This window comes from Paroedura picta, chromosome 10 (genome assembly GCF_049243985.1).
Source record: "Paroedura picta isolate Pp20150507F chromosome 10, Ppicta_v3.0, whole genome shotgun sequence".
Classification (NCBI taxonomy): domain Eukaryota; kingdom Metazoa; phylum Chordata; class Lepidosauria; order Squamata; family Gekkonidae; genus Paroedura; species Paroedura picta.
The window spans coordinates 65,044,136-65,068,369 of NC_135378.1; the positions used below are offsets into that span (position 1 = coordinate 65,044,136).

General features: G+C 39.9%; 1 protein-coding gene across 5 annotated transcripts in view; it reads right to left on the minus strand.

The window, feature by feature from the left end:
- Positions 1–594: 594 nt before the first annotated feature.
- The window catches only part of UGT8 (UDP glycosyltransferase 8), a 38,556-nt gene continuing 14,916 nt past the window's right edge, over positions 595–24,234 (minus strand). For 2 of the 5 annotated variants that reach the window (XM_077300478.1, XM_077300477.1), the window contains exons 2-6: positions 17,597–18,420; positions 5,209–5,351; positions 4,687–4,763; positions 3,729–3,948; positions 595–2,905 (exon numbers count right to left, since the gene is read on the minus strand). In XM_077300478.1, coding sequence (XP_077156593.1) covers positions 2,542–2,905; positions 3,729–3,948; positions 4,687–4,763; positions 5,209–5,351; positions 17,597–18,418 — 1,626 coding nt within the window. In that variant the 5' untranslated portion in view covers positions 18,419–18,420 and the 3' untranslated portion in view covers positions 595–2,541. Of the gene's footprint in view, positions 2,906–3,728; positions 3,949–4,686; positions 4,764–5,208; positions 5,352–17,596; positions 18,421–24,175; positions 24,199–24,234 lie in introns of those variants that run through there. The other 3 variants (XM_077300479.1, XM_077300476.1, XM_077300475.1) reach the window with 3 other exon arrangements.

The window sequence follows — 24,234 nt, forward strand, 5'->3', positions numbered from 1 at the left end:
TAATGCAATCAGAAATGAAAAGAAGCCCACTTCAGAGGAGCTGCTGTAGTGGGGCAGAATGGGAAGTTCTCCCTTTAACTCTGGCAAGTCACTTTCCTTTTTGTATCATGGGGAACGGAATTTTTTCCCCATCTAAGGTAGCGTGAATGATAAGTGTTCTGACTGAACAGGATTATAGCCTGGATTCTTTCCAGACAGCCTAGGCACACACAGCATTAATAGATGTTATTTTAATCATCTTATGATTCATAATTAAGTGAAACCTCTTTTGGAAATTGTTAGGAGTATATGAAAGTGGGAACACAGAAAAACACTCAATTTTTTACAAGAACCATTTATATCCCCTGGGTCTCTAAGAACTTTTGGGTGGGAGTAACTCTCACTGAATAGAACTGAATTTTAGTAGCCCTGTTCAGGATTGATCTCTAAATTAAGCACTGCTGAATACTAAAAGATAAACATTGTGGTTTTGTCGTCATGAGATGAAAACAAGAATTATCTAGGAGATACTTTCTTACAAAACAAATTGAAAGCTGAAATAATTTAAGTGCTCATTATTTCAGCATAATGGATTGTGCAAATAAGGCCTAGAAAATTAAAGCCTATTCATATCACTATTTTCGAGGCACAAGAATCATTAAGATATTACTCATATATACATAAATGGACAAACATGGTTGAACAAAAATGTGCTTCCAACAATTTGTTTCTATATTAAATCCATATTTATTGCTTAAGTTTTTATCACAGTGGAGATTAAATTATTCTTAATCATCCGGTCAGTGCTTGTGTACCTTCTTCAATACGAAAAACATTAAAACCAACTCATCCATACACTCTAGGTTTTGTCACTTTCCCACCATTCATTGCCTCATTGCGTTCCTTTAGTTGCCACGTATTGATAAGATTGTAAAAAGATAAAGCTAACAGGCTTATTGATAATATTTTCTTCAAGTATCTGGAAAGCAGTACAATTGCTTGTACTGAATGTTAGAAACATTTTGCAATGCTACTTTATTGCTATTAAGATCGAGGCTCCTGATGGGACAAAATGAAATGTCATGTCACCGTGTACGAAAATGATCTTAGCATTCTGTATTGTTTCGGAACTCTTCCCATGTTAGTGGAACAGTACTCAGTAAATGGACCCCACACACATTGCTGTCAGACATGGGATTTGAAAATGCAAATAAATAAAGCAGACACTTCACAACATGTGTAGTGCAAATTCCAAGTAAACAGAATGACATGGAAATTAATAAACTCATAGTTGCCAACGTTGGTTCAACAGGAGGACAGTCCTGATTTTATGTCCAATGCCCTGTGACCCCATACTTTGTGTTAGACAGAAAAGTCCTGTATCGATACAGTGATTCAAAGTGTGATCTGCTAAAGGGCTATTGTGGACATGGGAAAAGGCAAACATTCCAATCAGGTTTAATGTCATGCATGAAATCAAACCTCTATTAAGATGGTGGAAACCGAACAAATAGATAGCCTCCATTTTATTCAGAGAACTCATGTTGGCAACTAAGTGACATGGATTGTGTGACCCAGACCAGTATATGGAGCACAAATTGAACTACTGAAAGTGAACTTCTGAAACACTGTGATTTAGAGGGGAGGAAACTTAATTGTAATTATATCCATAGCAATAATGCAGTTAATTAAAAAGAAAGACATTCAACTTTATAACAAACCTCCACAGTGGTTTGATTCTGCATTGCTCATGGGATATGGCAAAAACCTTCTCCAAAGAACCTGGGGATTTTTCCCCCTCTACTTAATTTACTTTTGTTCACTATCCAATCTATCCACACAGCCCTTTTAATTCTTGGAGTAAAACGGCCTTACAATGGCATAAATTATAGATATGGGGAAAGACAAATGAAAGTATACATAAATATAAAATTACAGCTTACTGTACTCTTGTGAAGAGTTAAATAGTCTATCAAAAGTCTGATATATTGTTATCATATTCTTCAGTGCTTTTTAAGAATATGATTTATATGGCTGCATTTTGATTCAGCAGTTTGTTAACTGCTGTGTACCAAACTCGAGAAAAGATGACTATAAGTGACATCATTCTCAGATAACATATCAAAGCCTAGACAAATAAACAAAGCTCTCTCTGCTGACATGTGAATGAATCTAGGAAAATAGGAAACACCCTTACAAATAAAGGGAAACCTTTCCTTATCTGGGACACGTTTAGATTCACAAATGCAGAGTCCACAAATATACTTATTGAATTACATCAGACAATTAAGGCTTCTAAAAATTTCAGTGCCAGAATAACCTTTCTGCATCAGTATTAAGAATGAAGTACATTTTGCATTTTAAGTTGTGCTTTGTCTGGGTTGTTGTTTTTTAAAAGATTTTCCTTAGTTCTGCAGAATTTAATTGCATAAGATTAAGTACTGTAGGGGAGTGTTAGAACTGTTTATTGAGGTTTTACTTTAAGTAGGTGTTAAACTAAGTTACAGCTATAAAATTCAATTCTAGAACTGATCCACTGCTAAGGTACATGGGGTAGTTGGCTCATTTCACCTTTTTTTCATGTTTAACGTGGCCGTTTCTTCTATACTTGCCATTTGGTATCCCATTTTGGTAATGTCCATTAACAGCAGTGTGTTCATCAGCAGACCAAAGATGTTGGCTCTGCTTGCGGACAAATTTTGCTATCCTGAACAAAATGTAGCAGAGTAAGGCAGTACCAAGCAGTACAACAAAGGCAATATCCAATAAGAAATACTGATATAAAGAAACGGTGTAAACAGCAGCACGTAGATGTTGCGCTCCATTGTGCCGAAGGATATAATTAATCCAGTAGACTGTTCGCTCAACAGGATGACCAGGCTGGTCTTTATGAATTTCAGACAGCTTTTGAGCCCGTTGTCGGTAGCTGTATAATGGAAGAAGACAGATTCAGCAAACTCTGTGGGTGTTAGCCATTGTTTCAAGCTCCACATCTAATTTTATACAGGTTAAGCAGCCTTTTTCAACCTTTTGACTGTGGAGAAGCCCCTGAAATAAATTTTCTGGCTTTAAGGACCTCTGGAAGTGATGTCACCTGGCCACACCTCCCTGCCACTCCCCTAAAAAGTGACATGCTACCAGAAGTGATATCACGACCTGTAGCCTTCCCCCTCCTTTCACTCCCTCTCCCTGCATTTACTACTACTGTGGCAGCCTCATGTAGGCTGGGCAGAAGGGCAGGAGCTAAGGCAGCCCGGGTCCCTGCAACCAACTCCCTTTTGATTTTTACACCCACAGCCTACCCACCAAGCTCTTTAGGCAGTGACAGCCAGTTCCTTAGCTTGTGACCAAATCTATTAAGGTGCGAAGGGAAAGATTGCAAACCCCCTCCGGAGCTCTTGTGGACTCCCAGGGACCCACAGGCCCCTGGTTGGGAATCCCTGAGTTAAGCTATGACACACAGGTTTGGATCCTATGCCTTGCTTCCTCTTGAGAAGTAATGAATTAAATTGCAGAGGCAATCCTCTACTGCACTAGGCATTCTAGTATTTCTACTCACATAAGACCAGTCTCTTTAGATGAGCCAAAGGCACCTATTGCCTGAGCAAGTCACTCTGCAGTAGAAGCTCTCCTGTGCAACAGTCAAAGAGCTGGGCAAAAGGAGATAAGGCACAGGATCTATACCATGGCTTCTAGCTACATCTTAAAACTTCTATTTTCATATCAGTAAAAAAGAAAAAGAGCACTACCTGGGATTATTAATAACTTCAACCAAAGCATCATATAATTCATTCTCAGTAATAGTCTTCCAGTTCAGCAATATCCCCATGCCTTTGGACTGAACTCGGGTCATAGTGTCATAATGGTCTCCAAAGAGAGGAATTCCCACTACAGGCACGCCATGGTACATAGTTTCAAAAATGCTGTTCAAGCCACCATGACTGAGGAAAGCCTTAATATTAGAATGACCTAAAAAAAAGGCAAATTAAAGAATAAATTTATCATACAATGTAACAGAAACCCATGTATTGGAAATAGGAACTGACAGTAAAATAAGCAACAATTCCCCCCATCTATTTCTTCTCTGTGGCCATAGCTAAAGAATATGAATACTTCCCAATACCCCTCATCTTCCATTTTTGAAACTATACAATAGATCTGCATCCTTGCTTCCTGATGTTAGCAGCAGTAACTAGAAACAAAATCAAATGCTTCACTCTCCTAATGACAGCAAATTAGAAGCTTGATCAATGTATGTAGTGAACAACAACAGTAATGTGATATACCATATACCAGTATATTATTTTCTATTATTGTGTTGGTGTATGGGAAAGAACATGTTTACATAATCAATAGTAAACAAACAACATCAGCAGCAAACATTACAATTTGCATAATAACTGAAAGAGGTCTTTTTAATGAAATATTCTTGAATACAGTGTGCTGCTTAAAGTCAGATAAGGGCACTAGCAATCTCAATTTATACAACAGAGCAATCTATTCTTCTGTACACATTTAGGTCTTAAAATGCATTCTGCATATGTAATTGCCAACCAAATATCTAGCTAATTCAGATATAATTTGTCTGAATGTCTGAATGTACAGGTTTTGGAGAACATAAGAAGAGCCTTGCTGGAACAGACCAGGATTCCATCTAATCCAGCATCCAGTCTCACATAATGGCCGAACACTTCCCCCAGTACTCACCAAGCAAGTCATTTTGTGGTAACCATTCTATGAGTTTTGTATTGTTGCCTAAATTCGTAGGTTTATTTCCTGAAAACCTAAAAGACACAAGAAAAAAAATTCAAGTCACTCTCATAGGGGCAAATATGTGCTTATGAATTCGTTAACTTTTCCTCTGATCAACGGGAATCCTCCCCAAGCATTAAAACCCCTGACAATTACATTCTTAAAAAAAAACTATCCAAATATAAACAAGCAATAAACATATGAAGTTGTGGTTGGTCCGTGAAGGAAAACAGCCACTTAGCTGTTTACCCCTTCTCTCTCATGGAGATCTTACACTATTTTTCATTTTTTTCACACCTTCTGTGAACATGGCAAATAAGGGTTGGTGCAAGGAATCCCCCCCCCACACACACACACACATACACAATTAGAACAGGAAGTGCCATTGTGGGGTCTCATCTTGCTGCATCTCTAATCCTTCGTGGTCAGCATCAGTATATCATAAAAATGCAGTAGCAAAAATCTGTTAAGACTTACCTCCAAATAACTCTTTGAGGAAGTCTTGCCAGAGCATGTGCCAATTTATGAGCTATGTCTTCAGACAAATATTTCACTCCTGCTCCAAACGAAACAAGTACAAAGCCATTTTCATTAGCACCATCCACCCATGCTTGAAGATCCTAAAGAAACAGAGATCTGCTGTCAGGACTAAGAAGCACCATATCACCAACATTCTCTTTAAATATTGGAAGTGTGCCCTTATTAATAAAAGATGGGATGTGGAGAATCTTCATAATGACGAAGCTGAAGCTATGTCAGCAACTTATTTATCAGGAGCATCCAGTCTTGGTACATGGGGCTTGTGCAGAATATAAACAACACTGCTTTGTGCCAGACCACTGCAGAATAAGCAGACAGTCCAAGGGAAAGGAAGCACCCACAAGAATCCTTGCAATTATGGACCTGGAGATGGGCAAAAAAAGAAAGAAACCAAACAAAACTCCAGGCACATCACTGCAGATGGCTCCTTTCTGCTTTCTCACAGACCTCTAAGTAAGGGGATGTGCAATTAGGCCACAAACAAATAATGTATCCTGCTGGGTAAGAAAATTAAGGGCACTCAGTGGGTCCCCTATCACTGCTCCATAATGGTGCTTGAGATGGCTTTAGCATTGCAAATTTTTTATGCTCACTGAGCCTCGATACATGAAGTAGATACACCTGGCTTCCCAGGTCCTCTAGAACAGCTAACCCCAACCCCCGGGGACCGGTCCATGGATCACTCGGTACCAGGCCTCCTCGGGGGCTGCCCTGCCACTTTGCCGCCGGCTTACCTAGGGTGCTCTCCAGTGGCTGCCATGGCCCCTCGGCATGGCACTGCATTGCACTGCTGGCAGCGCCCCCAGCAGGCGGCAGGAAGTAAGGGGTACCAGCGGGAAAGCAAGCGGAGCAGGGGCTCAGGCGCCGGTGGCGAGATACCTCAGCAAAAGACTACCCCCCCCCCCGGGCCTCAGTAAAATTATCAAGCGTTGACCCGTCCTTGGTGATAAAAAGGTTGGGGACCACTGCTCTAGAACATGATTATGCACACAACAGCCCTCACCATCTGCACTCTATGCATGCAAAGAAAAATCAAATTATGTCCTGAGAATGCAGGGTAAAAGACATTTCTATTTCCTTGCACTCGAAAGCTCACACCCTGAATAAATCTTTGTTGGTCTTAAAGGTGCTACTGGACTCTGATTTTATTATCCTGCAGCCAGAAAGTATCCTAACATTAATAGTTAAAACAAAAAAAAAGGTTTTTAACTTTAGAATATTTTAGTATTGAAAAACTGGAAAGTTAAAATCTTTTTTTATATTTCAGAAGCAAAACAAATACCATAAGGAATATACAGATTTCACTGATAACCATTCATACTGAAAATAACAGCTTCCACATCCCTTACTTTTGGCTGGTTCTGAAAATGTTTTTTTCAATCACAGCTTTAGTAAATTATAGCTGGGACTTCATACTGAACATTTATTTAAACCAGAAATAAAATTAGCTGTCTACGAACACAAACATTTATTTTGTGTACATGTGAATAAAACTGTTTTGTACTAAAGATCTAAATGTGTGGTAAAGGTCATGCCGGCTACGTAGAGGTGCTCATAGTGCAACTCAGAAACTCCAAAAAGCTCGACAATAGATCAGCCAGTCCTGCCTTTCTTCATCAGAAAGGGACAAGTAAGGAACAGAGAAACACTTTGCCAGAAAACAGAACTGGGGCTTGGATATGGGATAGGGAGGGGCCCCAGGTGAGCATGTACACAGTTATGCTTCCCAATCATACCATGCAGAATCGTTCCACTTTTGGGGTTTCCTGAAGTCTAAAGAATGTTTCAGGGATTTCTCAATGATAAAAAAGTTGACAAAGGCGGACCTAGTTGGATGATTCTCAGCTCAGGCTTAGAACTTACTTGTGTACCTTAGGAAAGCACCATCATTCAGCTTCTCATTAGATGGAACTCTAATCCTAGCTGACTTCAGCTGTTTACTTCAAGTGTGTATTTAGCACTAACTAGAAATGTAAAAGCCTGATGAGATGAAATCCAAAATATCATAATTAAGAGAAGTCTGGAAATGGAAAATGTTCATATGTAATAGGAAAAGCCCTGAACATGAAATTTAGCTTGTACAATCCTGCACAATGCAAGCCAAATCACACACAGGACAAATTTGCATGTCCCATTAAGTACTTGACTCAGTCTTGAGGACATTTTTAATAGCCAGAGAGGATGTAAATGCAAGCTTCTGGAATGCAAAGTGTGTCTATTTAATGGTATACATTAATAAAGCTTGAAACATTACAAGAAGAAAAGTCCATGGGCTGTATTTAGACACAAATTGTTCTTTTCTTTTAACCTATATTCAAGTTCATAATCTGCAATAGGCTGCACCTTTCAGTTACTGATGTTTCTCCAAGCCCTCAGAAGAACAATTTCAAAACAGCATTATACATGTACAAATTTAAATAGGGTGTATCTATCTAACAGTGTGCTTATAGCCATTAAGACACCAATAAAACATACATCTGAACATGAAACTATCTGACACAAGTGACACATGGGCAAACATAGAAGCCTGAATTACTGGTGATTCCTAGCAGGCAATGGAAACATGTTCAGAGCTGAGCCAGGAAGACTACCATATGCATACAGACTTATATACATGCATGCATACATGATTGGAGCTAACTTGTCTGTTCTGAGCTGCTACAGCTTTTGAAACCAGGAAGACAGCAGGCCAAGCCAATGCTTTCTAAGTGTGCAAGAACTAGGTCTCATGTTCCCTTTTCCTCTGCCAGGAAAAGGAACCATATATACAGCTTGCAACTCAGTTCTATCCATTTTCACCTCCTGAGTGTAGGCTATTCTCCTTTGACACAAGTGATTTCTGACATTACAGATTCTTTGATCCACCAGTGCAGCTGACCTGAACAAAACCCAGATTTTATTCAGATATAGTCAGCTATACCAATCAGCTGACAGCCCAGCTGATCCTCTCATATCTGCATGCAGTGGCAAGAGACTTCAGGAAAGTCTGGGTATTTTAAAATGCCCGGCAGCAGAAGCTCTCATGGTTGGGTCTGCATGGGGTCAGGAGATTTCTCCCACCCCCATGCAGATCCTCCAGACTAGCGGTTCTCAACCGCTCTTACCTTGTGACCCCAAATGCGGCAGTGTGTGTGCGCAGGCGCAGAACATTCCGGCCGCATTGGAATGGCTCCGCCACCTGCAACTGCCCAGTGCTGCCTGTCAGTGAATCTAGATGTGTGGTTCTCAACCATTTGTATGGTATATCTTACCAATAGAGACAGAAAGCTCATTATTTTCATGAAGGACCTTTATATGTTCACAAACTTCATGTTATTGTATTTACCATTAAATTTGTTTTATGGACCTCAAAACAGTATCACATTGCAGGAAGTAAATTGTCTTGCTATTAAACAGAAGTCATAATTTCATTAGTAGCTGAAAAATTTTATAATATTGAATATAAATTTTACTGGGATGGTAACTGCAAATCTTTATCCATGGTGCCTCTTTATATTTGTAAAACCGGCCTCGGGGAGGAAAGAGTCAGGCTGTCCGAGTTAGAATAGGGCCAATCAGGGCCAGCCAGGGTTCTTATGAATGGGCTTTGCAGCTAGGAGATAATAAATCAAAATTGCAGAAGTATTATTATTAGGGTACAGGGAGGTGCAGCTAATAAAATCTGCGCCCCCCTGAATTTAGGGATTTCACCTAAAGTAGAACAGATAGCCCCTTACTTATACCATCTTCTAACCCCAAAGCTTTCTCTGGCCAGATGCACGGCCCTACCTTCAGCAATCCTCCTAGGAAGATTCCAAAAAGTGCCATTTTCAGATAAATACTGTCCTTGTCAGATAAGCAATATCAAAGCTGTCCCACATGTTCTCTTCTATTGTCCTTTTTACACAAGTCTGCATAGAAAACTTCTGAGGTCTATTTTGATAAATAAGCAGGGACTTCCCAACCATCTTAAGGTTTCCCTCCTGAATAACACCAACACAGAAATAACAGAAACTATAACAGAAACTGTGGCCAAATGTTTGCTAGGTGCCATTAAAATAAGTCAGAACTGTTCTTAAGTACAATTTTTGTATATTTATCAATTCCTTTGTAGGCTATGTATTTACTTTGTCTTTTACCTAAGTTTGCTGTTATGTCTATTTATTCCACTTCCAACTGTAATACTGTGGGCCATTCTGCACCAGGATCTATGTTGCAAATTGGTTGCGGAACGAAAAAAACACCATTTTAAATAGTGGAATTCGTTGTTATGCATACCTGCCTTTGTAGTGTAATCCAGCTGCGTTTCTATCGTTTCCCACAGGTTTCCGGTCTTGGCAAAAATCGCTAGCCAGGAAGCGATATTGCCGAGCTTTGTCCCGCCCCTGGCCGTCAATCAAATGAGCAGCCAATGGGTGGCCGTTATCATGCTCCCGAAAAGCCCCTTTCCCTTTAAGGCAGGTTTAAAAAAAAAACCACGTTGCAACGAATCTGCGTTGATTCGTTGCAATGGAGAGACCCATCTAGCTAGCAGGTGGTGATTGAGCTGCCGTTTTATCGCTGCCACTCTCCCCCCGAGTGAAAAAAAAATACCCCCCCCCCGCATGGGCGCGATTTTCAGCCGAAAATAAAGGGAAAAATAAAGGGAAAATAAACGGGGCTGTGTGGTGCTTGGTGCTTGGTGACTTAAAACAGCTCTGGGGAGGGACTGCAGCCGGGGAAGCCTTGCTGGGTAAACGAAGGCTCGCCGGTGCGTTGATCTCTGCTCGCTCCGAGAAAAAAAAATGGCGATTACTTTGCCGGAAGATCAGAGGAGAGAGCCAGGGGGAAGGACTTTGCAGAAACCGCAACAATGGTAACGCACAGAACTTTCCCGCTAGTGTTGCAGATTGGTTGCAAGAGTGTAGTGCTTTCCGGAGGGTGAATCCACTTTTTGGGATTTCCCTGAAAGTGCTACAACAAAGCGCTTTTTGCGGATCGGTTTCAGTAGTGTGGCAGATTGTCAACAACGTTGTGCATAACTGCAAATTAGTACCGATTTCAATTTGCCACACTCCTGCTACAAAGAATCAGTGTGAAATGGCCCTGTTTTTATATGCCAATAAATGGATTGGGGTACAAGGAGACAACATTCTTAATCATTGATACCCCTGCTATCTGATTGTTGTCCTTGTTCCACCTTAACTCCTTCTATATCCCTCCAGTTAAGAACTACTAATTCAGATTTCTCCTATACCCAATAAACCTCAATGTTGCTCAATATCCTCTAAAATTCTCCTAATGTATTGACACCTTGTTTGCCAGACAGTCTTTTCTGAAACACTGACCTGCACTCTGAACAAGCAATGATCCTAATTCATATTATTAGCCTGATAGTCTGTCATTCCTGCCTCAGTTTTCCTCTCAAAATGAATTCCAATGCAAGATCAATTAACTATATTCTAAGCCAAAATGTTAAGTAGACTGCCAGTACAAGTTCAAATTCTACATATGACCATATACAAGACATTAAACGAAATGAGCTAGGTTTAAATTAGTGCTGTACAAAACCCCACATTTTATGTGAAGGTATCAAGTGTACAAATGTGTTATAGTGAAGTTTCTCTCAAAATTATCACTTAGTTCACTAGCCATTTCAGTATTCATAAAAATACATTATATCAGACAGCAATGGTATTGTGCTTAGTCTACTATGTGATCTTTGTTCTCTTTGGTTTCTCTAATTAGATATTCTTAGCAGGTTTAAATGCTAAATACACAGCTGTAACTATAGTGTGAGGTCCCAGCTGGCAGTAACTAGTGGTGCCTAATACTGAGCTTTGTTTCAGATAAACAAAGCATACAAATACAAACATAACGGTTTCAAATGTCTGAAAGCTCTCCATGCTCAGCTGCTGGAATAAAAATGTGCAAAAATATCAATGACTGTTTCCCTAATGCTTTTGTCATGGTCATATTTCATAGAAAAATGCTCATGGTTCTGCTGTACAAGAAAAAAATTCTTCTTCCTGTTGTGGGAAGAGGAAGGCAATTGTAAGCTGCTTTGAGACTCCTTTGGGAAGTGAAAAGTGGGGTATAAAAACCAACTCTTCTTAAAGGGATCCATGAGTTGTTTACTCTTAATCTCTACATATGTTATGTTTTCTATTTCTATACATGATTAAGTATACCAACCACATTAATGGTGCCATCCTAAGCAAAAGTTACACCCTTCTATGTTTAGGTTTAGAGGAGTATAACTATTACTGAGATTTCTTTCTGCCAGTACAGTTAGCAAACTTGCCTGGCTCCTGCTTCTGCACCCCTTGGCCTCAATGACTCCCTTTTTCCTGTTGCTGTTGCCCACTGGCCTGCTGAATAGGCTGCTCTCCTCCAGCAGGCCTCTGCATAAGCGCCATCTCGGTCTCTCATCAAAGTCTTCACTCTCTGACCCATTAGAAGTGACTCTGCCCTACAATAACATGCTTAAACCTCTGTCTCACCAGCATCATCATGCTGTCTGGCATCTGCCTGCATACCTGATTCCTGTTCCAGGATAACCTCCATCTCAGCAACACTTCCATTGCCTACTGATCCATCCAAACTCACTGAAACAACAAACATGCTGGAAATCCAGAGAATATGCTATAGTCCCTTTATTTGCACACAAAACCTTGATCCCCTTAAGCAGCCACCAGGTCAATGAGTTCCAACATGAACCTAATGGGTTCCCTGACCAATAGTATTGAAATAATCAGATGTTTTGTAAAATGTATATATCCATTTTATCAGGTTTAGACATATTGTTTTAGCAAAATATATTACATACTAGTAATCAAGCCCGCTGTATCTAAATACAGCGGGCGCTAGACCAGGGAGCCGCGCGACTGCCGGGGGCTTCCTTTGTCGGGGGCCTGACGTGGCCAGAGGTGCGTCAGGCCACCGGGCAGGGCGTCAGGCCGCCCTCAAGGAAGCAACTGCGAGCCACGCGGTTGCTTCCTTGTCAGCAGGCTGGGAATCGGCCGGGCCAATCGGCAGGCGCTTTGCGCCTGCCGATTGGTCCGGCCGATGGTCTGTCTGGAGGAAGGGGCCAATCAGGCCCCTTCCTCATCATGGACAAAGCCCTCCCCCCAAGGGCTTAACGAATTATTTAGTCCGTGGCGCCCATGGTACCGCGGGCGTGTTAAGGATAGCACAAAGATCTAAAACAAGCAACTCAGAAAAATTCAAGTATCAATTCAAGTATCCTTTCTACATAGCTACAGCAGTCCATAGATGTAGACCTCTGAAAAAAACAAAGCTAACATCCCTATTTCTGATTCTTAGGCCTACCTGATTTTTGGCCTACCTGAATCACACAATGACAATGAACCAATAAGGATAGATTCCTGTTAGAATCCTCTCATAAATTACGAGATCTCTCTAACACTCCCCCTCCTGTCAAGAGACACTCTGATGGTGGTGGTGGAGGAGGAGGAGGAGGAGGGAGGAGGTGGAACAGAACGTAATTTTCTAAATATATTGCAACAAGGTTCATTACTTTAACAAGGACAATATCAAAATTTATATTCATTTAATTATCTATTTGCAAATATGTTTGAGGGGTTCTTGAAGAAAATAAAGATAAGGGAGTAAATCTATACCCTGGTTTTGCCATAGTGCTATAAGAGGAAAAGTGAAGGTTGCACATTTCTCCTCTGCAATTAGAAGAGCTAGAAATTTAATTTTTGTTTTAAATGAGAACTAGAAAACAGTACATTAGTGCAAGACATCTTTATAATGTTATAGTTTTCTGTCAGATACTTTTACAAAAGGCTGGAAACCCCTTCAAGTGTGAGTCAGATGAGGTGGAGTTAAGAAAAGTATGGGGAGAAGTGCATTCACAGCAAGTAGAACTAACACAGAAAACTTGCCTTTAACACCAGTAAATATTCCACTTATAATCAGAGATACAGTTATGCTGCACCCACAGGATCCCTCAATGGAACATACATTCATGTTGTTAAGGAGTGACATTAAAAAAACCAAAAAACCTTTCCATGCACATATTTGCATGAAATGACTTCTAATCTGCTTTCTAAGTGAACACGAAGTATATTATTGCTGTGCTGCATAGATGTGGTGCAGAGTTCTGCCAGTTATCAGTCAACAGTTTCTTGTGGAAGCTGAAGCCATAATAAGGAAACAAACAAAAGCATAACATACACATCTCCCTAGGTAACAAATAACCATAGTTTCACTTTGTCTACAATATATAGTGAACAGTTATAAGTTATGAAACATTGCTAAAAAGTTAGTAGCAGTAAATTTTGAACAAAAAAGCTCAGCTGTGTGGCTACAGACTGCTGTGGCCATCTAAGAAGGGCCATGATTATAACAAAAGTCGGCAGCCAATTTGGAGAAATGGTTTTATTAAGATTTGGGCTAAATATAAAGAAAGAATAAGCCCTAGTACATTGCCTTTGAAAATACGGTAATTATTAAAATAGGGTTAAAAGATAGGACAACAGAACTTCTTCATATGCAAGATCTAGTTGTCGGACAAAGGCAAATGAAAAGCTGGCAAAGATAGCAACAAGAGGGCAAAACAACTAACTGGTTGTATATATGCAATGGGTGTCAATGGTGAAAGAAGAATTAAAGGACTAATGCAAAATTAAGAGAGTAATGAATAAGGTCCTCTACTTCAGTGGTCCCCAATCTTTTTATCACTGGGGACCAGTCAACACTTGACAATTTTACTGAGGCCCGGGGGGGGGGTAGTCTTTTGCCGAGGGATTTCACCACCGCCACCTGAGCCCCTTGCTCCACTTGCTTTCCCACCAGTGCCCCTGATTTCCCACTGCCTGCTGCACCATGTCACACCGAGGGGGAGCCCCAGCCATGGCAGCCACTGGAGAGCACCAAAGGTGAGCCAGCAGAAGAGTGGCAGGGCAGCCCCTGAGGCAGCAGCCGGGGAGGAGGACGAGGAGGAGCTGAGGCCCGGTACCGACTGATCTACAAACCGGTACCGGTCACGGGACCAGGGGTTGAGGACCACTGCTCTAGTTATTTAAGCCCACAAGGGCAGAGCCAACAATCCAGGGTGTCCTGATTAAACCTGCCATACAAATATGCCATACAAAGGAACCTTATACTAGTAAAGGTTATTCGACGATAGGTGTTGGCCAGATCTCATAGGGTATCTTTTCTACAGACCCAATATTGGATTTTACAAAAATATTAGGTTTTAATCAAATCAAAGGAGTGTAAATCCAGATAAATGCAAGATAGGGGGAAATATAGTAGACCAGTAATTCCTATCTAGAAAGGAACATTAAGAATTGCCTCAACAATAAGGCAGCTTTGGCAGTCTGACCAGGGAAACTCAAAGCTCTATGCCCCCCACAGGGCCTTACACTCTGCGGGTGAGAACCTGTTGGTCGTCCCCAGCCCGAAGGAAGCGCGCCTAGCCTCGACCAGGGCCAGGGTCTTTTCGGTCCTTGCCCCTACCTGGTGGAATGAGCTCCCGGGTGATCTACAGGCCCTGCAGGATTTGTCAGCTTTCCGCAGGGCCTGTAAAACGGAACTCTTCCACCAGGTCTATGGTTGAGGCTGGGGTCAGCAAATCAGGGACATCGCTCCCCTCCCCCACAAGTTGGAATGTACGGTACTCCCTATCCTTTCCTCTTCACCTCTTTGATAATTGGGGGAGGGATGGAATTTTTAGCCGTCATGTTAGTAGATTGATGTTTTAATGGGAATTTTAATGGGGTTAGTTATGACCCGCCTCGAGCCTGTCGGGAGAGGCGGGAAATAAATCTATAAATAAATAAATAAATAAATAATAACAATAAAATAATAATAATAAAGGGTATGGAGGCAGTGAGCAAGACTGGATGGGAGAAAAATGACTCCCTGGGCACAGGTGCTTTGAGGTAGGGCAGAGAACAGAGGAGGGCAGCATTTAGCTTGAGGGCCAGGTGTGAAGCTGAAGCTATAAAAAAGGAAGCAAGTTGGAGGAGGCTGGCAGGAGTAGTTGGAGGCAGGGTGCAGCAGCATCATAGCTCTTCTCCTGTGTCATTCTCCTGTGCAACCCTGGGGATGGTTTAAATGAACTTCAAGTGCCTGGGTAAATGGGTAAATAAAGAACCTGTGAAAGGAATCCATAACTGGGCTTGTGATATCAAAATGTACCCTGCCCCAGAAGACATTACAGCAGTATTACTGATTGTAAAAAACAAAATCAAAGTATAACACTCAAGATTACTTAATCTGGCATAATCAAAAAGAAAGTGAGAAAGGAAGGACATAAGAGTTGTGCACAAGTCCTATGCCACCTATGGCATGGCTGACTTTCAATACAGTTGGGGTGGGGGTGGGCAGGTCTGTAGCATAGTGCAACTTCTTCCCCAGTCTGGAATACCTTGCAAAAGTATCCAGCCCTCTTGGGCTTGGTCCTGTTTTATTGCATTACAACCTGGAACTAAGTGTGCATGTGGGGGGAAGGGGTTACCTACCACTTTGAAGGTGCAAAACCTTTTTTAGAGTGACATAAACAGTACTCAAGACAAGAAAAACAGAAATCATGACTGTACATAAGTATTCACCCTCTGAAATCAATACTTTGTAGAGCCACCTTTTGCTGGAATTACAGCTGCAAGTGTCTTGGGGTATGCCTCTATAAGCTTATCACATCTACCCCACTGTTCACCTATTCCTCAAGGCAAAATTGCTCCAATTCCTTCAAGTTAGATGAGTAGCACTGGTATACATTAATCTTCAAGTCATGCCACAGATTCTCAATTGGACTGAGGTATGGGCTTTGACTAGGCCATTTCAGGACAATAACATTCTTCCTTTTAAACCATTCCAGTGTAGCTTTAGCTGTATGTTTAGGGACACTGTCCCACTAGAATGTGAACCTTAGTCTCAGTCTCAAATCTTTGGCAGACTGAAACAAGTTTTCTGCAAGAATGGCCTTTATATTTAGTGCCATCCATCTTTCCTTCAATCCTGACCAGTTGTCCTGTCCCTGCCAATGAAAAACATACAGCATGACGCTGCCACCACCATGCTTCATTGTGGGAATGGTGTTCTCGGGGTGATGAGAAGTGTTGGGTTTGTGCCACATTTTTACATTTTTGTCTCATCTGATCAGAGAATCTTCTTACATGTTTGGGGACTCTGCCACATGTAGCTGAATAAACTCCAAATGTGTCTTATTCTTTTCTTTAAGCAATGTTTTTTTATCCTCCCATAAAACCCCATTCTGCAAAGTATACAGCTTAAAGTGGTCCTATGGACAAATAGCCCCATCTCTGATGCAGATCTTTGCAGCTCCTTCAGTGTTATCCTTGGTGTGTTTGTTGCATTTCTGATTAATGCTCTTTTTACCTGGTCTGCAAGTGTCTGAGGGTAGCATACTCTTGACAGGCATGTAGTCGTGCCATATTTTTTCCATTTTCTTATAATGGATTTAATATCGCTTTGTGGGATATTCAAAGTTGGGATCCCTGATCTATATTTTTCCACAACTTTGTCTCTGACCTGTTTGGAGTGCTCCTTGATCTTCAAGTCACTTGCTTAGTCCTGCTGCAGTCAGGGGCTTTTCAGAACAGATTATACAGATAACCTGTGGTAGATCATGTACCCAATGGATTGAATACTAGTGGACCCTAATTAATTATGTGACTTCTGAAATTAAGTGGTTGGACCAGAACCTATTTAGAGGTTTCATAACAAGGAGGACAAATACTTACGTCCAATCATTATTTCTGTTTTTCTTATCTTGAGTACTGTTTGTTTCACAATAAAAAAAAGATTTTGCACTTTCAAAGGAGGCACGTTGTAAGAATCAAATGGTACTAATCCCGCACCCACCAAAAAACCCAAATTAGTTCCAGGTTGCAATGTGACAAACAGGATAAACTCCAAGGGGGTGAGAACCACTGTAAAAGGCATGCCTAGCTGAGGAAGTGGAAGATTTCTGATGTCTCTCTTTACTCACAATAGTAAAGGATTTTTTTTTAAAAAACCTCTTTGTTTCTTGTAAATGTATATTTGGCATTTTCTTTACTGTTTTATATATTTAGTATTGTACTAGTATTTTAACCTTAATAATATAAAATTTTATCTACTGAATCAACATTCTATTTATTAATAAACTTCTCAGCTAGACTCAAATTCACTTATTAATAACTAAGACAATTCCTTACTATAATTGGAAGGGCAAAAGAAATCATAACATGAATTACAGCATCTTGCAGAAGCATTAGAAAGATGACAACCTATAACTTAACGCAGATATATAAATATACAAATCATTTGAGTATAAAATGTAGTAAACAGAAATCATCATCATAAAAATAAAATTAGCAAACCTTACTTCTGGCAGAGGATTCGCTGGTTTGGTAAGGATTCCTCCCACGTATACAACATTTGGTAGTGTGGGTCTTGGAAACTCTAATGCTACATCAGTACACAGCATCCACAGGCTGGATTCATGCACCAGTTCATACATGGACCTTTCTGGCTGTACGTTGCACTTCTGCATTATCCTATCATATTTTGGCAGAACCAAAAAACTGACTCCAAATCTTGAAACCAAATAAACAACAGTATTCTTAATCCTCTCCAGAAAATTCATATGATCTGTGAGAAGTGAATTAAATTCTGGAACATACGCTAAAGGTGCTGGAGCCCCAACTTCTGCTGGATACCAAAGGCCCGTGGAAAAAACAGCATATTTAACCCTTAATAGGTGAGCAATAACAAATCCACACATCTCATTAGGATCCACAAGTAGTAGGTCAAATTTTTCCTGTTTCATGGTCTGGAGGAGCTTCTTGTTGCCCACAATCATGTCACAGTTCTTGGTATAGTGATCCAGTATGTCAAACAGTTCCAGAATGGTATGTCTCCCAGAAAAGATATTCCTCATTTTAGACTGAAGAAACTCATCTGAAGTGGTGCTATTAAAGATCCCTGGGTATTGGAGCAGTCTATAGTGATTAGATGGAGGGATATCTCTGCCCTCAGACAGGAGGAAAACTGTCTGGTGGCCTTGCTCATGCAAGGCAGAGGCCATGGTCTTGAAAATATAGAGATGGCTTTCAAACATAATTGGGGGCACAACGACGATTTTGGCAGCCCTTGCAATCCCAATAGCACTCCACAGAAGAATGAAAACTGGAATGTAAGACTTCATAGCTGAAATGACAAACAAAAAATTACTTTGATACATCCCACATATCAAGGCCAAAAACATACAATAACTGTAAACACCAGCATCATGTAATTCCAAGTATTTTATTGCCACCCAAGCTACTTGTTTCATACAACTAATAACTTGTGCCCTAACCTGGATATCCCAGGCTAGCTGATCTCTTCAGATCTCAGAAGCTAAGTAGGATCAACCCCAGCTAGTATTTGGATAGGAGTCCAGGGTTGCTAGAACCAGCCAATAGCAAACCACCTCTGAATATCTCTTGCCTTGAAAACCCCATGGGGTCTCCATAAGCTGGCTGCAATACATGATCACAAAACAAGTGACAAATATATCTCTCCCGTTCTCCTTCTCCTGCCTAACCACAGGAAAACAAAAATTAAATACTCCAGTATTAATAAACTACTTTTGTATATGAGAGGGAATTGATAAAATACAATGAAGTTGATCTCCTCATTTCATATACTGTAATATACGTTTTAAAAAGGTCAAAAGGTGCTTATTTTCTTTCAACAACTGGGTTCGTAACAACTGTGTCCTCCTTCTTTCACTGAAGCACAACAACCTGATAGCTACGTGAGTTCAAAAATCTCTTTTAATAACTTCTTCACGTTATATTGTTTGTTATCTGTAACAATTCTTCGGTGTGAAAAATATTTCCAGGCAAAGATAAGGCAAAGATAAGGCAAAGATATATAAGCCTTCCATCCTTTCGAGGTCGGTAAAATGAGTACCCAGCTTGCTGGGGGGTAAACGGTAACGACTGGGGAAGGCACTGGCAAACCACCCCATATTGAGTCTGCCATGAAAACGCTAGAGGGCGTCACCCCAAGGGTCAGACATGACTCGGTGCTTGCACAGGGGATACCTTTACCTTTTTATATAGTCAAGGTCCCAGTAACGCATCAAGTAAAATCAACTGGCTATGATTTTACTGCAATATTGCAATTCAGCTGACAGGTGTGGTTAGATGTTTTAATGCAGGGGTAGTCAACCTGTGGTCCTCCATGGGAATTGTAGTCCATGAACATCTGGAGGACCACAGGTTGATTACTCCTGTTTTAATGCAGCCCCAAGGGAGAAAAATATCACTGCATATAGAAAAGCTTGTCAGGAAAACAGAAGACTGAACAATTCCTGAACAATAGCAGCTATTAATTTTGCTTGCAAATAATAATGAGATCATTCAAAAGTTATCATTGTTTCAAGGAAATCAAAGCAAATTGAGCTATATATTCCTTTGTGATCATTTTAAACTGAATACATGCCATCTGTTCCATGGGGTTCAGTGCTCTGCTTCAGGTTATTTCATATACCTTTATGTAGGCCAATAAAGGTTTTCTGAGTCTGAGTCATATGCCTTTACAAAAATTATTTTATATTTATGCTCCACAGCAAACACAAATTAATTTTCTCTGTGGAATGTGTTCTGAAATGCTATTATTTAATATGTATTTTATATTCTGAGCACCTTTGAACCAAAAGAGGGTACACATCTCTGTCAAAAAAAAACGCACTTTAAAAATGTAAATAGGTCTTAAAGTTGTGTGGAATTGAAGCCACCACTGTTACTAGCCAGAAGTACATAAACCATAGTTAGGATTATGTATATAGACAAATACTTAAGAGTAGTGTAAATACTGCGGCAGTTTGCATAATGGGGTATGGAAAGAAAAGTTAAACTTTAAACTTACTTTAACAAGCTCACTCAGAACAACGGAAGGAATGGTACATTATAAACCTTAACCTGCTGTTAAAAGAAACTGAATAGAATCACAGACTTTAGACTTTTAAAAAATCGTTATGCTGAATCTCGAAGAGTTCGAGAAACTTTCCATAATCTGTGAAGAAAGCCATAAATTTGGTTGCCAGCTTTGAGTTGAGAAATTCCTGGAGATTTGGGAGCAGAGCCTGGAGAGGGACCTCAGTATGGCATAGTCAACCCTCCAAAACTGCTCCATGCAGAGATCATTTTCTCCATGATCTCTATTGCTTGGAGAACAGATGTAATTGCAAGAGATCTCCAAATTCTACCTGGAAGCTAACCATCCTACACAAAAATAGAAAGACTTAAAACACAACTCCATTATCATATGCTTTTATAAATTTTGTATATGGTGATTCTTAGAGCCAGAGATACAAAATAGCAATGACACATTTTTTATTTACAATGGATTACTCTATTGCAAACATGCAGTCTCACCTTCCTAGATGGGATCTACTCTTTTGACTCATAAGAAAGTCTACATTTAGAAACCTCTTGGCAATACTGCGCCAAAATAATTCCCTAAATTTGCTGGTATAGTTTTCACCCACCAGTCATGTTATCTACCACCTCAGATCATGATTTTTACCTTTTAAATGCAGGAATTTCACAACTATACACTCATACAAATATGCACAGAGAATATACAAGTATACAAAACAGATTCGGGTCAGCAGCTGTGTTGCTTTGAAGCAGCAGAACAAAGTTTGAGTACAACGACCAATGACGTTTTCTTGAATACAGAAGCTTTCATGTGCATGCACACTTCTTCAGTTTGTATCTGAAGTGTATATGCTTACAAAAGGTCATACTTTCAATAAAACTTTGTTGGTCTTAAAGGTGCCACTTAAAGGTGTCACCTTGTTGTACAAAACAGGAGAAATCTGGTTAACCAACCTGGCTCAACAGACAACACAAGAGGAGGAAAGGGAAGGCAGAAAAACTCAACCAACATTGTCCCTGTAATGCCCAGATTCAGGCGAATTTATTAATTTGGCAAAACATAAAAGCAGGGAGAACAGTTGAAGGATTGATATTACCTTATTTCTTCCTTTTCCCTGTTAAATTTACTTCTTTTACTTGAGCATAAAATAAAGCCATAACTTTAAAAAGTCCTTCAAATCAATCAGAAGTACTTTGGTGCCAGCAGAATAACCCTTTTCTTTCATAGAAGATTTTAAGCTGTTTGTTTCACAGTGAACTATAGTAAAGCAGGATAAGGAATCTCGGCACTGCTTAATCAGTGGGAATTTTGCCTACGTTCAAATTTTAATTAGCAGGAAATTAATTAGGAACTCTAAACTTTCTAACTTCTAATGAATCATGTCCAACAGCAAAATCATGTAAAACAGTGAGAACATCCTCAAAGCACCTATCAGCGACAATGAGACTTGCAAGGCCTAGATAAGCACCTCCTTTTACTCTTCTCATACTTTCTTTTCTGCTTGTCAAGATCTTAAGCTTTGCATATCTGCCGAAAGAACTTGCTCAACAAAATCTGATAATGTAACTAACTCTTGTGCGAATCAACAGACAAATTCCCTGTTTGTGTAAGAATTTCAGTTGGAATGTGGAGGTTTGAAATCCGTAAGGCCCTAGCTAAACAGTTCCAACCAATAAGCTTCAGTTATTGGGTTGCAGAAAGGGCAATGTTAGTCACACTTGCTACTTGTGATGTTTTAGGGTTCGTATTCTATAAAGAAGGAGTTTTAAGTTTCTCTGAATAAATAATATTGTTATCAATGTTATGTTTATCTGCAAAACATACTTTAAAAGGCAAAAGGCCTTTTAGAGAATCAACTTCAGTTACACACAATTCTTCATCAGGAGGTACGTATGAGACGCTGATCTATGTCTCCACTGACATACATAGCAATTACAGATTCAGCACTCTAATGGCAGAAAGCCATGGCAATTCCTGGCAAATAGATGGGGAAGATATGGAGGTAGTGACAGATTTTATTTTCCTGTGCTCCAAGAACACTGCAGATGGGGACTGCAGCAAAGAAATTAAAAGACACTTGCTCCTGGGGAGGAAAGCTATGGCAAATCTAGACAGCATCCTAAAAAGCAGAGACATCACCCTGCCAACAAAAGTGCGTCTAGTCAAGGCTATGGTCTTCCCAGTTGCAATGTATGGCTGTGAAAGTTGGACCATAAGGAAGGCCGAGCGTCAAAGAATTGAAGCTTTTGAACTCTGGTGCTGGAGAAGACTCATGACTAGTAAACCTACAGGTCAATAATCACCTACACACCCTACTACTTTCAAGGCTTACATATGTTACAATTTAAGAAAGAAAGGAAGGGCAGGGAACATCCCCCCCTCCCAATAACATATTCATGTTGAAAATAATAGCTCATCAAATAGTATCCCAGAAACCAATAAATGCAGTATTATTAAACCAAATGAAAATTTAAAGAAGCATAACATTGCTCTTTATATTATGTATAATAGAGGGAGAACACAAATACAAATGGCACACATTTTATGAAAGAATTTATTCTACAGAGTAATTCAGGATAAGCAGTTGCAGCTTTCACAAAGGTTCAAGGCTAAATAGTTTAGGCAATAAAGGAACTATGCATTCAGACTTTCAAGGCAATCCCCCCTGATTCTTTACTTTTTCATATTTAAATACATTATACTGAAAATCAATGCCCGGAAGTGTACAGAAGTAATGAATATATTCAATGAGCAAAGGTCAGGTTTAACGGCAGAACGCCACTGAATTAATTCACTATTCATTTCAAGAGAACTGTACCAGCCTGAACTGCCTCTGTACAAACCACATGAAAAAACAATGATAGAAAAAAGATTAGGATAGCCTTAAATGCCATGCTTTGTTGCTAATAGATAGGCTTTATTGTAGCAATGCAGTATTAATCTAACTGATACCTGGCTGCAAGCAGATAATGTACAAAAATGTGTATGTTTTTGGTAGATGTGGGATATTAAAACTGCAGGCCAAGTCCTTTCCTTAAGCAAGGACAAAATTGGCAGTATTGCCTTTATATTTACTGATGATGATGATGATGAACCTTATGTTTTTCATCCTTCATTTAAACTAGAAGTGACTCATCAGAGAAAGCTATTGTGGTACAGTGGTGCGTGCCATACTAGGATCTGCAGACCCAGGTATGAATCCCAGTTTTGCAAGGGAATCTTGCCAGTTGATTGTAAGCCAGTCACACACTCTTAGCCTAACCTTACATTAAAATCAGAGTCCAGTAGCACCTTTAAGACCAACAAAGATAAATTCAAGTTGTGAGCTTTCGAGCACAAGCACTCTTCCTCAGACTAAGAACTCCCTATAAGTTCTTTGTCTGACGAAGAGTGCTTGCACTCGAAAGCTCACGCCTTGAGTAAATCTTTGTTGGTCTTAAAGGTGCTCCTGGACTCTGGTTTTATTGTGCTACTTCAAACCAACATGACTACCCATTTGAATCTACCTTACATTGGTGAGGATAAAATGTAGGAAAGGAAAATAATGTAAGCCAATTTGGGTGCACATTGGGGAGAAAAGCAAGAAATGAATAAATTAACAAGAGTTTTATGGGAATAGCAGATCCTTTTTAGAAACACTTTAATGCAATTTAGATCAATAATCATTACCCTCAGATAACTAACGGGCAATACTACAAGGGTCTACATAACCACACTTTAACTTCTTCATTCATACATGTTTTGTCCCCAAGTATTTCTATTCAAATTTAAACTTATTTTCTTTCTATCAAAGTATTCTGGATGCCTCTTCCACATAAAAGTAAATCATAGTTTCATTGCCAGTCTACAAAATAAGCATAATCTGAAGCAGAAAGGAAGAAGTACATATGAACAGATGAAGAAAATATATTTTATCGGCTGAGGCCTGTAGCATAATACAATGCAGCACTGTCAGGTGAAAAATAACAGAAGACCCCTTTAGTAAGAAGTTCTGTTTGGGAAAGGAAAACAAGAGGAATATCTAACTTACAGCCTGTTGGTAAACATAAATCCAGAAATGCTGAAGAAAATGAACCTTTGCAGAGTTAG